At 42.9% G+C, this 13,745-nt stretch overlaps 1 protein-coding gene across 2 annotated transcripts in view; it reads left to right on the top strand.

Moving 5' to 3' along the window:
- MYO10 (myosin X) overlaps window positions 1-13,745 on the top strand; it is a 192,841-nt gene that overhangs the window by 41,391 nt on the left and 137,705 nt on the right. The window contains exon 2 of one of the 2 annotated variants that reach the window (XM_074356494.1): window positions 3,928-4,026. The exons of the other annotated variant lie outside the window; for it this stretch is intronic. Within the exon in view, the coding sequence (XP_074212595.1) occupies window positions 3,928-4,026 (99 nt within the window). The remainder of the gene's footprint in view (window positions 1-3,927; window positions 4,027-13,745) is intronic. 2 annotated transcript variants of the gene reach the window in all.

Below are 13,745 nucleotides of genomic sequence, written 5' to 3'. Positions count from 1 at the left end.
TTCCCTATCTTAGAGGATTGTTCTGAAGATCAAAGAGACGGGAATTTGTATGCACCTGCTTTGTCTTGTAAAACTGTTGCTGGTGATGATGTGCAGAAAAGTTTTTAGAAGTTTAATTTAACACATATTGTCTCAGATTAAGGTGAAAATGTCCCAAGATTTAATAAAACATGTATTTCGTGATCAAACTTCTTCCACCTGCTTTTAGAGGCATATTTTTACTCCAATAGTGAGTTTTCTCTATATGCTGGGAGCTTTCTCCATATGCCTGCATTGTACTTAAATTATCAGCCTTATTTAACAATGACAGGATATAATGGTTTGCATATGGCAGGCAAATTTTTCTTCCCCACTCAAACTTGGATGGTCTGGTAAATGTCTGTGACTTTGTTTTCCAGTGCCTGTGGGTGGCCTCTTTGCTGGACCTGGGCATATGTGTTCTATTCAAATAGAAGGGAACAGAAAGTTTGGGGGCTGAGAGAAACCACCCAGAACAATCTCAGAACAATCTGTATAAAAATATCCATTTCAACAGTTTGACTTTGCAATTTTGATTCTATGGAAATCGCCTGTTTAAACTTTTTCAAAGAACAAAGGGCATGTTTTGAATGTATTTCCCTCTCTACCTGTGGAGGACTCCACTGTAGGTTGAGAAATACCAGCCAGTGGGCTCTAGATTTGAAGTCTGGGCTGGGTTTTGTAGAACTTGTTTATCAGCAGCTCTTCATACCTGTTGAGAAAGACCTTTGGACTCCGGAAGTTGCACTGTGTGTTTGATCGTGTAGGACTGTGTCAGCAAAGGGCTTTGTAATACTTTCAAGTGAGAAGGTTGAAAAGAACCACAGCAAAACTCAAGTAAAAGAAACTGTAAGCTGTGTAGCCTCTGGGAGTCGCAGTAAACGTTCTTTTGAGAAAGCAGCTGTTTGCTCATAAAGAAATCAGGACTGACAATCAGTTGTGTCATTCTTTCTGGAAGTTGGGGACCTGTGTCTCAGCCCAAAGTGGGAATCATTGGTATGTGACTGACTTGTGCGGGAATGGGAACTCGTCCCGTTGGTGTTATCGTGTTCTTTAAAGAAGGCAGTCTTCAGAATTTATAGAGAAGCACTTCCTGTTCATTTTTGATGCTGTTTTCCATCTTCATCTTGGAGGACTGAAGAAGTTTAGAGTTGACAACTTAAAATTCCCACAATAAAGAGAAAGGGGACGCCCACGGGGAGGGCCTTGTGTAGGGTCCTAGTAGGGGCTGCCAGGAGAGTCGCAGAACTCACAAGGGGAATTGCAGCCAATGCCATTTCAACCTTGGGCTCCAGCCACCTGGAACTTCTTGCAAATGCTTGTACCTGTGGCCCCTCCTCTGGGTCCCACTCCTTCCAGAGCCCGGAGGTCCAGCTTGCTGTCCCCAAATGCTTTCATCACACTCGAGGTTGAATAAGTGAGGATCCTGAGTAACGGTGACGACAGATGTTTTAGGTCCTGGGCTGGTGTGTTTTAAACAGGGTCATCATTGGCACTGAGGGAGTAAATTGTAAGTTGGATTTTTCTAACTTAAATTTTCCCTTCTAGAAGGAGTTGGGTGTGTTAATTGGCTACCTAGAGGGACCTTTGTGTGTGGTTATATTTTAGTTGTTGACTGACCTATTGATGCATTTTATTTATTAATGAATTATTTGAAGGAGTCAAATAGTGTGGTGTGTGGAAAGAGCATGGATCTGGGAATTGGAAAGATTTGAGACCTGGCTTGGTCACCAGCTATGTGACATTAGGCAGGGACTTAAGTTGTGAACCTCAGTTTTGGGGTGGGAATTCCTGTCTTACCGAGGGTTAGGTTAGTGTTACTATTATTTAGGCTCTTAGCACATGACTGTGACACCCCGTGGACACTCCATTACTAAGCTACTGTTTATGGTATCAAGAACACAATTTAAACTAGCGTAAAATGGTGAGTTTACTTAGTTTACTTCTATAATATTTATCATCTGCCATCTGTGTTAACAGAACAGTAGTAGTAGTAGTCCCTTGAACTAGAAGTTGAATGTTTAGCCAATGTATTTTGAATATGTCATTTAACATTTCAAATTGTAACAGAAATTAAGCAGACCAATGAAATGAGATCGAAAGTTCTAGGAAAAGAAGTTCAGTGTAACTGCTATGTCAGATGATAATTCTGGTATCGTATTTCCACTGTTCCATCTTTGTTGGAGTTGATGAAATTGTTGAGCAGAGTAGAAATAACATGAGATACTAAAGCTATTGCATTACATTGGGTATACATCATCAGTCATAAAAGTAATTCTTTTTTTCATATTGAGTATTTTTAAAATTACAGCATAGTTGATTTACAGTATTGGGTTAGTTTCAGGTGTACAGCATAGTAATTCAGTATTTTTGCAGACTATAGTCCATTAGAGGTTATTATAAGATAATGGATATAATTCCCTGTGCTAGACAGTATATTCTTGTTGCTTATCTATTTTGTATATAGTAGTTTGTATTTGTTAATCCCATACCCTTAATTTGTCCCTCCTCCCGTCCTCTACCCTTTGGTAACCACTGATTTGTCTTCTGTATCTGTGAGTCTCATTCTGTTTTGCATATACATTCATTTGTATTATTTTCTAGATTCCACATATAAGTGATACCACACAGTATTTGTCTTTCTTTTGTCTGACTTATTTCACTAAGCATAATACTTATTTAGGTCCATCTATGTTATGCAAATGGCAGTATTTCTTTTTTATGGCTGAGTAATGTTTCATTGTATACCCACATATATATATATATGAAACATCTTCTTGATTCAGTTGTCTGTTGATGGGCACTTGGGTTGCTTCCATGTGTTGGCTATTGTAAATAGTGCTCCTGTGAACATTGGGGTGCATGTATCTTTTCAAGCTAGTCTTTTCATTTTTTTCTGGATGTATACCCAGGAGTGGAATTGCTGGGTCATATGGTAGTTCTACTTTTAGTTTTTTAAGGAACTTCTATACTGTTTGCACGGTGGCTACACCCGTTTTACATTCCCACCAACAGTGTACAAGAGTTCCCATAAAGGGAACTTTATAATTTGAATGACCAGTGAACACCCAGTAATTTCTTGAAACTTTGTAATCATTCATCCTTGAAAACAAACGGTTTTCATGCTGTGAAATCAAAGGAAGAGGAAATTCAGCATTGAAAAGCTAAATATTAAGATTATCATTTCATTTGGTGGGAAAATAAAAAATGGAAATGAAGTCAATGCTAAAAAAAATCGTGCCCCAGGTTAAAACAGTGGGATCTGGAAGTTGCTGTCTCTTGGGCTCTCATCCTAAACTTTGGGGTGCATTAGGTGTCTGCTGGATTGGATTCTAATATTTACTAAAACTTCAGTCCCTTTCTTGGAGAGTCCAGTTGACACATGGCTTTGGTACAACCAGGAAGTCAGTGGAGCGCCCTGATGCCCTCCAAGTGGGCAGGTGCATGGGGCTTGGACCTGGAAAGAGGGGAGCCTGAGGGTCCCAAAGAGTTCTCAACTTGGGATGAAACAGTGCAGTGACCTGGTTAAACTTGTGGTTTCTGGATACGTGGTGTGGAGCAAATTTCTTTACCTCTAGGCCTCCAGTTCTCCATCCATAAAATGGGATGATACTGGTTCTTGCCTCAAAGTGGGTGCCTGAGTGAAATGAGAGACTCCTTATAAATCAGTTGCATTTTAGTGCTGTTTCCTCTGCCCGGTGGGACCCTTTCTCGGTCACACTTGTACGTATCTAAGGCTGTGGACGACACTTTCTTTGAAGAGTCATTCCTTCCTTGTTTGAGAAAGACATCTGCTTTTCAAAAAGTGGTTTTTTCAGGAAGGTAGTAGTCATAGTAATTTTAAGGGTGGTGTTTTGCCACAGAATGCAATGCAGACTCATAGTTAAATCCTGTTTGTTTTGTTTGCAGGGAGCACGGGTCTGGCTCAGAGAGAATGGCCAGCATTTTCCGAGTACTGTAGATTCCTGTGCCGAGGGCGTCGTCGTCTTCCGGACAGACTATGGTCAGGTGAGCACCAGCGCCCTCCGCTGCGGGACACAGGGTTCTCCTTCCTTGGGTGGCCTTCCGAAGGTCATGTGTGCATTCTCTCTCTGCCCCTCATGCCGTAAACATTTTTTCTAAGTGATAAAAATGGAATCTCAAAAAGGAGTATATAATGCACCCCTTGAGTGTGTGAGTGATGCAGTAAAAAAATTCCGCCAAATCAGAATAGAAGTGTTCCAGCCAGTTCAGGACAGAGAGCACTACACTTGGCTGGTCCTTCCTGGGGATCTGGAAGAATCAGAAGTAACAGGGTGCCAGCAATTGGAGAAAAAGTTCAAATACATTGTTATTTGCCAATTGATTTCATTACCACTCTCCTTTAAAGTTCTTAAACTTTCCTAGTGTTGGAAATACTGGCCTGCCGGGGAGAATGCAGTGGTGTCCTCATCCCTGTAAGGACAGAACGGACCAAACCCCCCAACCTGTGCTTCCTCATCCACCTTGTTGAGCAGTGGAAGAAGCACCTTCTGTTTGTGGGAATCACTGCTCCAGGCTCCCCATTGTCTAGTGTAAAACAAGTGAAAAGCCGTATCACTGAAAATAAATACATGAATCCAGAATCTGGCTCACTGATTACATTGGACAATTGTAAAAGGAGACCAGCATCTCCATTTTAGAAGGAAACAAATTTTAAAAAATTTTGTAATTGACATATATTTGATTTACAATGTTTTGTTAGTTTCAGGTGTACAACAGAGTGATGCAGTTATACATATGTATTCTTTTTAGGTTCTTCTCTGTTATAGGTTATTACAAGATATTGAATATAGTTGCCTCTGCTAAATAGTAGGTCCTTGTTGTTTATCTGTTTTGTATACAGTGGTGTGCATCTGCTAATCCCAAAGGAAGCCAATTTTAATGTTAAAAATGGATCCCTCCCTCCAAGACACATACTACAATTTATGACAGAAAGAACTGAAAGGACTTCATACGCCAGTATTTAAAACTCAGAGTTTCTGAATTTTGTTTGCAAGTTGAGACCAAAAACTTCAAGGTCAGCGTTGTGTAGTCTGAGGCTGATGGACTTCTTGGTTATCAGAACCTTGAGCAGAGATGGTCGCTTTGGTGGTACCTTCCTCATTTCTAGGCTTCGTAAGCAGTGATGTTTCTGGACTATCTTGCAATTCCTCAGTTTCTGTTTCGTCTGAGTGTCTTGAATGGCTCTTCAGTATTTGGTGGTGAAGATACAGCTGTTTTGTGTAGGTGGAGAGTGGGGGTGGGGGCAGGGAGAGGCAGGGCAGAGAGACCACGCGTCTCACAGACACCGATGCCCGGTCTGGTCTCTTTCCCATTGGGTTCTCAGGTGGTGTAGTGCCATCTATAAGCTAAGACTAAGTGCCTTGCTTCGGGGCACTGCTTAGATGTTTAAGTTCCTGTATGTAGAGTTGGTCACCTTCACTCTGTGTTGCCTTTTCACTTTTCCCAGATGCAAATTCAGTTCCTTATACACACTTTTTAAGATGATTTTAAAAAGGAAAACAGTATGTAAACAGTGTACTTGGCTTATGTCACTCTGTCCCAGAGAGGATTGTAAATAGGTTTTAATGAAATTTTTTTGTCGAATTATTTTTTAATCCCAATGATATTTCCTTTGCTTTTCTTTTTTAACTTTGCCATTTCTGAAAAGAAGTTGTGGTAAAAAACACAGCATTAAAATCCCCATCCTAACCATGTTTAAGTGCACATTTCTGTAGTGTCAAGGACAGTCGCACTGCTGTGCAGCAGATCTCGAGAACTTTCTCATCTCGCAGTCCTGAGACTCTGTGCCCACCAAACGCTTAACTCCCCATTGCTCCTCCCCCAGCCCTTCGTAATCACCTTTCTACTTCCTGTCTCTGATTTTGACTACTTCAGGTACTTGGAGAAGTGGAGTCATATGGTATTTGTCCTTTTTGGCTACTGGCTTGTTTGACCCAATGGAGTCTGTGTCACATGAGACCATTGCCAGCTGGTCGATGGGTGGCTCTTGGCGAGGGGGGCATGGGAAGGGATGGTCAGGCCAGTAGTTCTGTTTTTACCCTTGACAGTATTTATGGATTGTGGGTTTAGAAAGAACTAAACCAGAAAAGTATATACTGAAACATGAAAACAACTGCCAACTTTGACCCATAATCTTCAATCGGTCAGCAAATCCTTGGTCTTACACTGTCTACTCTGTTGTCCCCAAGTATAACAAGTGTAATTAGCTGGGCGACCCGTGTAGGAAATACAGGGTTTGAAATAGGAGAGAAGAGGGGCAGGTTGGAAAGAACTGGGTTCAGACGTGGATCAAGAACAAGCAGTGGCCAAAAGACTAGTTTCCCTCTCTCCTGACCAACTTCTTCCTCTCCCTACATCACAGGTTCATCATGGAACATACAGGCGTAGCCACCAAGGATCAGGAGAAGTCCATTAACTGGTCCTGGCACCGGAACACCCGCTCTCGAACTGAGCAGGGATACATTCTTGAGGGAATCAGGGTCAAAGATGTAGAGCATGGCCTTGTCCTGGTAAACCCTATGGTAACTTTTCAGGGTATTGGCTAATTTTCAACCCAATTTGGTAGGTTATTAAAGGGTCTTAAAAATATTGGTGTTTCTGGGGTAAAGGGAGAAGGGGGAGTTATTGTTTAATGGGTATAGAGTTTTAGTTTTGGAAGATGAAAGCCAGGATCATGATGATGGTTACACAACAGGGTGAATGTACTTAATACCACTGAACTGTACACTTAGGATTAAAATGGTAAATTTTAAGTTAGTATGTATATCTTAACCACAATAACAAAAAAGATATTACTGTTTGAGGTCAAATAGTAGCTGGTAAAAGGTGTCAAATAGGTATTTTTCTGTGTCTTTATAAACAATTCCAGGACAATTTTTTTGTGTGTGTGTGTGTGTGTATATATATATATATATATATATATATATATATTTTTATTCAAATATAGTCAGTTTATAATGTTGTGTCAATTTCTGGTGTACAGTAGAATGCTGAGGGAAATTTTTATATTCCCAAAATATGACCTCTCAGAGTCCATAAATGGCTCACAGCTGTTAGTTGAATTCCCGTTTGGTTTAGAGCAGTGCATCTCAGAATGTGCTGTATGTGAATCACCTGGGGGTCTTGTTTCTGATGCAGATTTTGCTGGCAGATCTGGGGTGGGGCCTGAGGGTCTGCATTTCCCGCAAGTTTCCCGGTGGTGTGGATGCTGCTGGTCCCCGATCCACATTTGAGTGGCGAGGATGTACAGGACAGTGCAGAAAACGGCCTGAGGGTCATAGTCGCCCACCATGAAGAGCGGGAAGTACTCTCAGCCGCCCCCCCCACCCCCATCCCCCGCATGTACCGCTAGTTCTGCTGTTGTGGAGGAAGTGAAAATAAAGAAGAGGGCTTTAGGTAGTGCTAGGAAATTTTTCTAAGCTTTTGGAAGCTTTTGCTTTCTCTGGGCTGCCCCCAGTTCCAACAATCATTTCACCTCAAGTGTGGCCAGACATTGTGCTGACCATAGTGAAGTAATTCTCAGGTGGATTAAAGAACAGATTCAAAATCCTGTTTAGTGTTGGAAACCAAGCAGAGCCACGTGTAAAATCCTAGAATGGGACCTCGGGGATGCAGAGGAGAGAGGAAGTGATTGTGTGTTTTTGGTGAGAGCCCTAAAGGGCCCTTTTTTTAAAAAAAAATTTGTCCAGTCTCAGAGTTTTCCATGTTCGCTCAGCTGTTTTTGGTGGGGTTTTTTTTGGCCAGGGATATAGTTTCGTATTTATCTAAAATTTAAACTACTGTAGGTTGGTCCCAGGAATACAGAGGACCGAAACGTTCCCATTTGACTCATAACTTTTATGTTACACTCGCTGTGAAGTATTTGCAGGTGGAAAAAGAAATGTGCGAGTGACCTGCTAACATGCTTTGTTGAAAAAAAAAAAGAGCATGTTCGGGGCCTCTGGAGAATGGAGCACATGGGCAGGTCAGCACTGCTCTGAAAGTTAGGGGTGACTTGTCTTCTTGCATAGTGAGCTCTGGACAGAGTTTCAGAAACACAACACCGTTTTCTGCAGGGTGTAAATGTGGCTAAAAATGGACTCTTGTGGAAAGCGTAGGAGGGAAGTCGGCATTGAATGCTTGTCTTTTCCAAAACCATCACCAGGCGCGTGGGCTATCACTGAAGCGCTTTTTTGGAAGAGAATGTAGAATGAGCTAAGAAGTTCGAAATTAGATTTTTCACTTTGAGAGTCAACTGTTTTATCCTTTCTGAAAAGAGCCTAATTTGATGGCTCTGAAATAGCTCAGAGTGATATCAAGTTACAATAAAATGGCATTTTAAGGGGTAGTTATTGTAGTAATCAAGGCGATTACTCTCTGCAAGGATTCCGTTGGGTTTTCTGTTTGCATTGTCTCTTTATGGGGCCTTCTGAAATACATTATGGACTGGGGAATTAACCGTCCCAATCCATGTCTCTGCCTTCCCTCCTCTGTGCCCTTCTCTTCTTATTTGCACGAAGTATAATTAGGCTTGGTTTTAAAAGTTATTCTCTTTTTAGGAAAAGGCCATTCGATTGCCTGGTACTTACAAGTTGTCCCCACCCCCCAAGATAGACTTTCTCAGGCCATACGGGAAACACGACCCTAACTATTTATAATCACATTTCCCATTGAGAGCCATCTTTTGACCTTCACTTTGACTTATTGGCATTAATACTATGGGATCAATTTTGGGAAACTTGATAATGGGTTGGTGTCATGGTTTTTCATTGCGTTTTTGTTATTTTTCACTCTCTGCTCTGTCCAGATGCTTTGTTTTGCCTTTTTCCCCCTTCACTTTGCCCCCTTTGGTGCCTTTTTGTGTCCTTGAATGTCTTGGGGATGTGGCAGCTTCTTCACTCCTTCTCCACACACCGTATGGGTTCACTCCTGTGTCGGGGACGAGTCTCCCTCAAGCCTGTTGAGGGCTGGAAAACTGACCGTGGGACCGGCTAGCATGTCTCCCATTTCGGAGCTCCAAGTAACACCCTGTGACCCCACTGACAGTCAGGAATGGGGCAGCTAGAGCTCAGTGATTTTAAGTGTTAGGTGGGAACAGGTCAGATGTGACTGCAGAGGGAAGTGGAGGAGCCTGGATATTTTAACCAAGTTAAGAATTTCATCTGAAAGGATGCTGATTGCACATGCTCCCCGCCTCCCCACCCCCAGCCCAGGAATGCGCTGCAGAAGCTGCATTCCTGGCTTCACACGCAAAGCCAGCTGTTGGTGAAGGCAGCTGCCTGGGTAGAGAGGTCTCAGCAGCCAACTCCTTCTACGTGAGCGGATGGAAAGTGAGTGAGCAGCAGTTGGCACGGCCCCCCAAATCTGGTGGGGCCATCTGAAGTCCCCCAGGGGGGAAAGGTGGGGAGAAACCAGCAGGGAGACAGCTAAACTTCTGAAGATGGAGGGAAAGGAGTTTGGAGGGGCGACACTGATGATGGAGAAGTAGTGGCATTAGGGTACTGTGACTCGCAGATCCAAACTCTGGGATGGCAGGGCAGACAGAGTCTCTCTGGTCAACTGTGCTGCACGTAATTCCCTTGCTTTTATGTTGTTTAAATAACAAAAAAGTGTATTCTACCCCCTTCTCATCTTTTTTATCTCCTTTTTGGTAAAGAGAAACATTTTCATACTGATGTGCTTATTTTGGGGAAATCTTATCCATTTTTTTCTCAAAAGGAGAGAAACATAGATTATATTTTTGCTCCTTATAGCCTCTCAAGTGTCCTCTGTACTGGAGGTGACGCTTCCAGCCAAATTAACCTGGGGTTCAGTTGAACCATGTGAAATTGCTGTCTCTACAGGATGAGAGAGTTGAGTTTCGGCAGTTTCCTGTGGGTTGCCGAGCCTAAGAGTATGTTAATTGCCCTCTATTTTAACTTTGTGTTTTAGCTTGTCCATATGTTCATGATTTAAAGATAGAATTTTTCTGATGGCGTGCAGTATAGTTGAACAAAGTAGTTTTTTTGCAGTCCAGTTGAGAGGCAAAGCATATCCCTAAAACAATACGCAGCCCTGGCTTTTGGGTACCACTGCCACCTCGAATTCCATTGTTGTTGTGTGTATATTTGTGTGTGTTCACAGCCGTGACATTTGTATCCCTTTTGGGGTTTTCAGTGTTTTGGATGGGTGTCTAAAATAATTTGCTATGATTGATCTCTGCTGCAAATGTCCAAATTTGAGTTGAAAGAAAAATGAATGGATAAATATACGATTTATTTTTTTAACTAGAACTTGGGTTTTCCTGTGTGTGTGTGTGTTTGTTGTGGTAAATATAAATTACATAGACTTGACCGTTTGAACCATTTTTGAGTGTAAAAGTGGATGGCATTCATTACATTCGTAATGTGTGCAACCATCATCACTATCTATTTACAAAACTTTTTCATCACCCCAAACAGAAGCTCTATGACCATTAAATACTAACTCTCTATACAGTTTGTTTTTAAACTACTTTTCTCTTGGATACTTTTTCTTGTGCTGCTTTTAGATATAAAAGAATGTAGAAATTCTTGTTTGTATCTTTTCTTAAGAAATAGACACCATCAAGAAAGAACTGCTTTAGACCTAGCTCCAGAGTCTGAGGATGGAGAATTGGATGGTGACTGAGATCTGCTGACCATCAGTGAGCATTTGGCATTGGCCTTGTGATGTGGGCGTTGGGTGGATGGTAGTGCTCCTATGGGTGGGTGAAGGTGGCTGCACAGCCATTCAAAAAGAGAAAAGAGGGACATGCTGGTGGCAAGTGGCAGATACTTTTTAAAAAAATCAGATGTATTTGGTTTCCTTTGTTGAAACTTCAGTACGGGTCCATCTGTTGTTCTTGGAATTCACTTCCATCAAAATAGTGCTGCTGTATTAAAAACACACCGCTGAACTGAGCAGCTCTTACATTCAGTGCTTTTCCCACATTTTGCTATTTCGTCCTGGAAATACCCGTCTCTGAGATGGATGTCAAACACCAGCCCGTGGAGTTTCTTAGAATCAAGAGTCAGTCCCCCAGAGGCTGAACACCTCTGGGACTTTCAGTCTTGCTTTAAAGACCAAGTAAAATGCAATTTGTCTAACTTGGTTTAGAGTGAAAAAAAAAAAAAAAGTTTTTATGCCTGAAAGCCATGTGATTGACTCTCTAGAGTTCTTCCAAGAATCTGGTTTGGCATCTTGTGGCTCAAAGATGGAAAGTCAGATGTTTCCATTAATTTTCGCTCTGGGACAATAGAAAAAAACAAAAAGCATCTGATTGTTAGTGCACTTAGCGCCAGGAAAAAAACACGTTCTTATTTGTAAGTTTGCAGAGCTCCGCGTGGACACTCACTTACTGTAAGTTGGGAAGAGATGGTCACGCAGGCAGGCTGTAGGCTTGCCTTTGCCTTTTGGGAAGGTTCCTGCAGGTGTGCCTGCCCCTCCCACCTTCATTCAGGGGTGGAGACCTTTTCAGAGGCTTTCTCAGCCTCTCCATCCAAAAGAGCCACCACCTTGACATTGTATCGTGCGTGTTGGTTTGATTTTTTTTTTCTCTGTCTCTCCTCACCATGCTCTCTGAGATCGAGGGTATATCATTTGTGTGTTGTTAGCATCTCGGCACAAAGCCTGGCCCACGAAGGCACTCACGTACCGAGTGCATGGTGTATCTTTGTCTATAGTCAGTGCGAAGCCAAACAAGTCATTAGAATGATGTAATTTCTCTATCAGAACGTTATATGATAACTGTCTCAACAGAGCACACATGTCTTAAGGGCCTGCAAATGACAAAAGGAAAAGCCTCTGGTCATAAGAGTCATGGTGGGAGTTCCTCTGTGTTACTTCCTTCCTGGCTGTAGGATCGGAGTGAAATAAAGAGCACTGAAACTCATTAAAGGGGATTCCTTTTTCAAAGGAATTATTTCACTTGATAGACTCCAAAAATATATAAATTGCATTTTCCTTTTTTAAGGGGGAGTGGGTGGCTGTTAAGTTGGATTCAGAATATTTTCCCGAAGTTTGGCCTCTTGAAACCTGAGTTGATAATTCTATGCGCTTCATCAACGACACCAAAACAGGGAGCTGTTTACAGGGACAAACACTGGATACGTTGGTGTTCTGAGGAGTGTGGGCTGTGTCAGGTGATGGAGACCTTAGCCTGCCAAGGGTGCACACCACTTCTGTCATCTGCCCTCGCTGGACCTCTGTAAGACCTTAAGAGCCCCTGTCTCTGCTCCTTTAAGTGAATCCAGCTTAAGTGGATTAGGAATCCAGCTTATTTTTGACCCTTTCTTTCAGAACAGTCCCCTTTGGACTGACTGCTGGGGCCCCTCCCTGTCTGGCACCCCCACGGGGTGGGGGGGTGGGTGGGGAGAGAATGAGGTCGCTATTAGCAGTATTTCCTGGCCCCTGCGAGGCCCTCACTGACCACACACACACAAATGATTTTGCAGGAGAGCGCAAATGACCTCTGCCCTGGGTCATGACCTTCTGTGGCCTCCTGTCCTCGGTTGGACCAAATTGTTGGCTTTCTCCTTTGTGGTTATCTCTCGACTTCAGTCTCATCTTTCCTCCCTGGGTCCATTCAGTGAACCTCCTCTTCCCATCCCTTAGACTCGGTGTATTTATTTGGGCTCAAGCCTGCCTCTGACCTGCCTGTGCCTCCCATCCGCGGTCGACTTCTGGATTCCAGGCTCTGCTCGGAGTAGCTCAGCCGACTGGTGCCTGTGTCGGCCTGTGGTTTATCCAGACCCTTCCTGCTTCTCCCGGGAACCCTTCCCAGTGACCAGGCACAAAGAGAAGGGTTGACTTTTGTACTATTGGACCTACTGTTGCTTTCAACTTTGTGGTTACTTTTAGGAAATCAAATTGCTCATACCTGAAGGTAAACAGAATACTGTCTTACATTCTTGATACCCATGAATATGGAAAGTAGTCAGCAAACCAGTGCTGGATGTTAAGCTCAGACCAGGTGGTAACTTAAGACTGGGAGGGTGATGGGGAAAAGGGGTGCAACCAAAACTCACGGTTTTTTTTTTTTTTTTTTTTTTGAGGCTTAACTACTATACCTTTATTGTAAGTGTCATTTTGTGGAAAATGTATGTAAAGATGTTGTTTGAAAACAAAGCCGTTCAGAAGATTATCCATGGGAATCAGACGTGGCACCGTTTAATGCCAGGTGGAGTTGCAGTAGAAAAAGCAGAAGCAGTTTATTGGAACCAATTCCGGCAGTTGCTGGTTTGTGACTGAGGTTCATTTCATCTCAAATTCACTTAAAGGCCTGTTACTTAGAAACACTTTTCCTAAAGACTCAGTAATATACGTGGGGGATTGGTTACCTAGTCTGTCTGCAAAGGCCTGTTCGGGTACCTGTGATGGGGACTCGGGATGGTGTGCAAGTCCTCTGTTGCCTGATTCCAACTTTGCTGAATTCCAATCCAGGCTGCTACTGTGGTGAGATTAGGGAACCACATTCTTCCCATGATCACCTCCCTGGGGGGCTGTGGGAAAGGAGGTCACCCCACTTCTAAGCCACATCCTCCTTGTGAGGGTTGGCGTTGGAAAGAGGGTGCCATTTGCCAGGTGACATCTCTCCACCAGGCCCCATGCTGGTGCCTTCCGTCCATTTAATCCTCACCGCTCCCCTACGAGGAAGGTGTTTGAGATTGAGCTGCCATGGGGTAGTGTGTCCACAAATCCACAGTTGATCAGCAACGCGTTGATAG

The sequence above is a fragment of the Camelus bactrianus genome, chromosome 3 (genome assembly GCF_048773025.1).
Source record: "Camelus bactrianus isolate YW-2024 breed Bactrian camel chromosome 3, ASM4877302v1, whole genome shotgun sequence".
Taxonomy (NCBI): domain Eukaryota; kingdom Metazoa; phylum Chordata; class Mammalia; order Artiodactyla; family Camelidae; genus Camelus; species Camelus bactrianus.
Note: the sequence above shows the minus strand (reverse complement) of the source record. Positions and strands in the feature narration are given on the sequence as shown.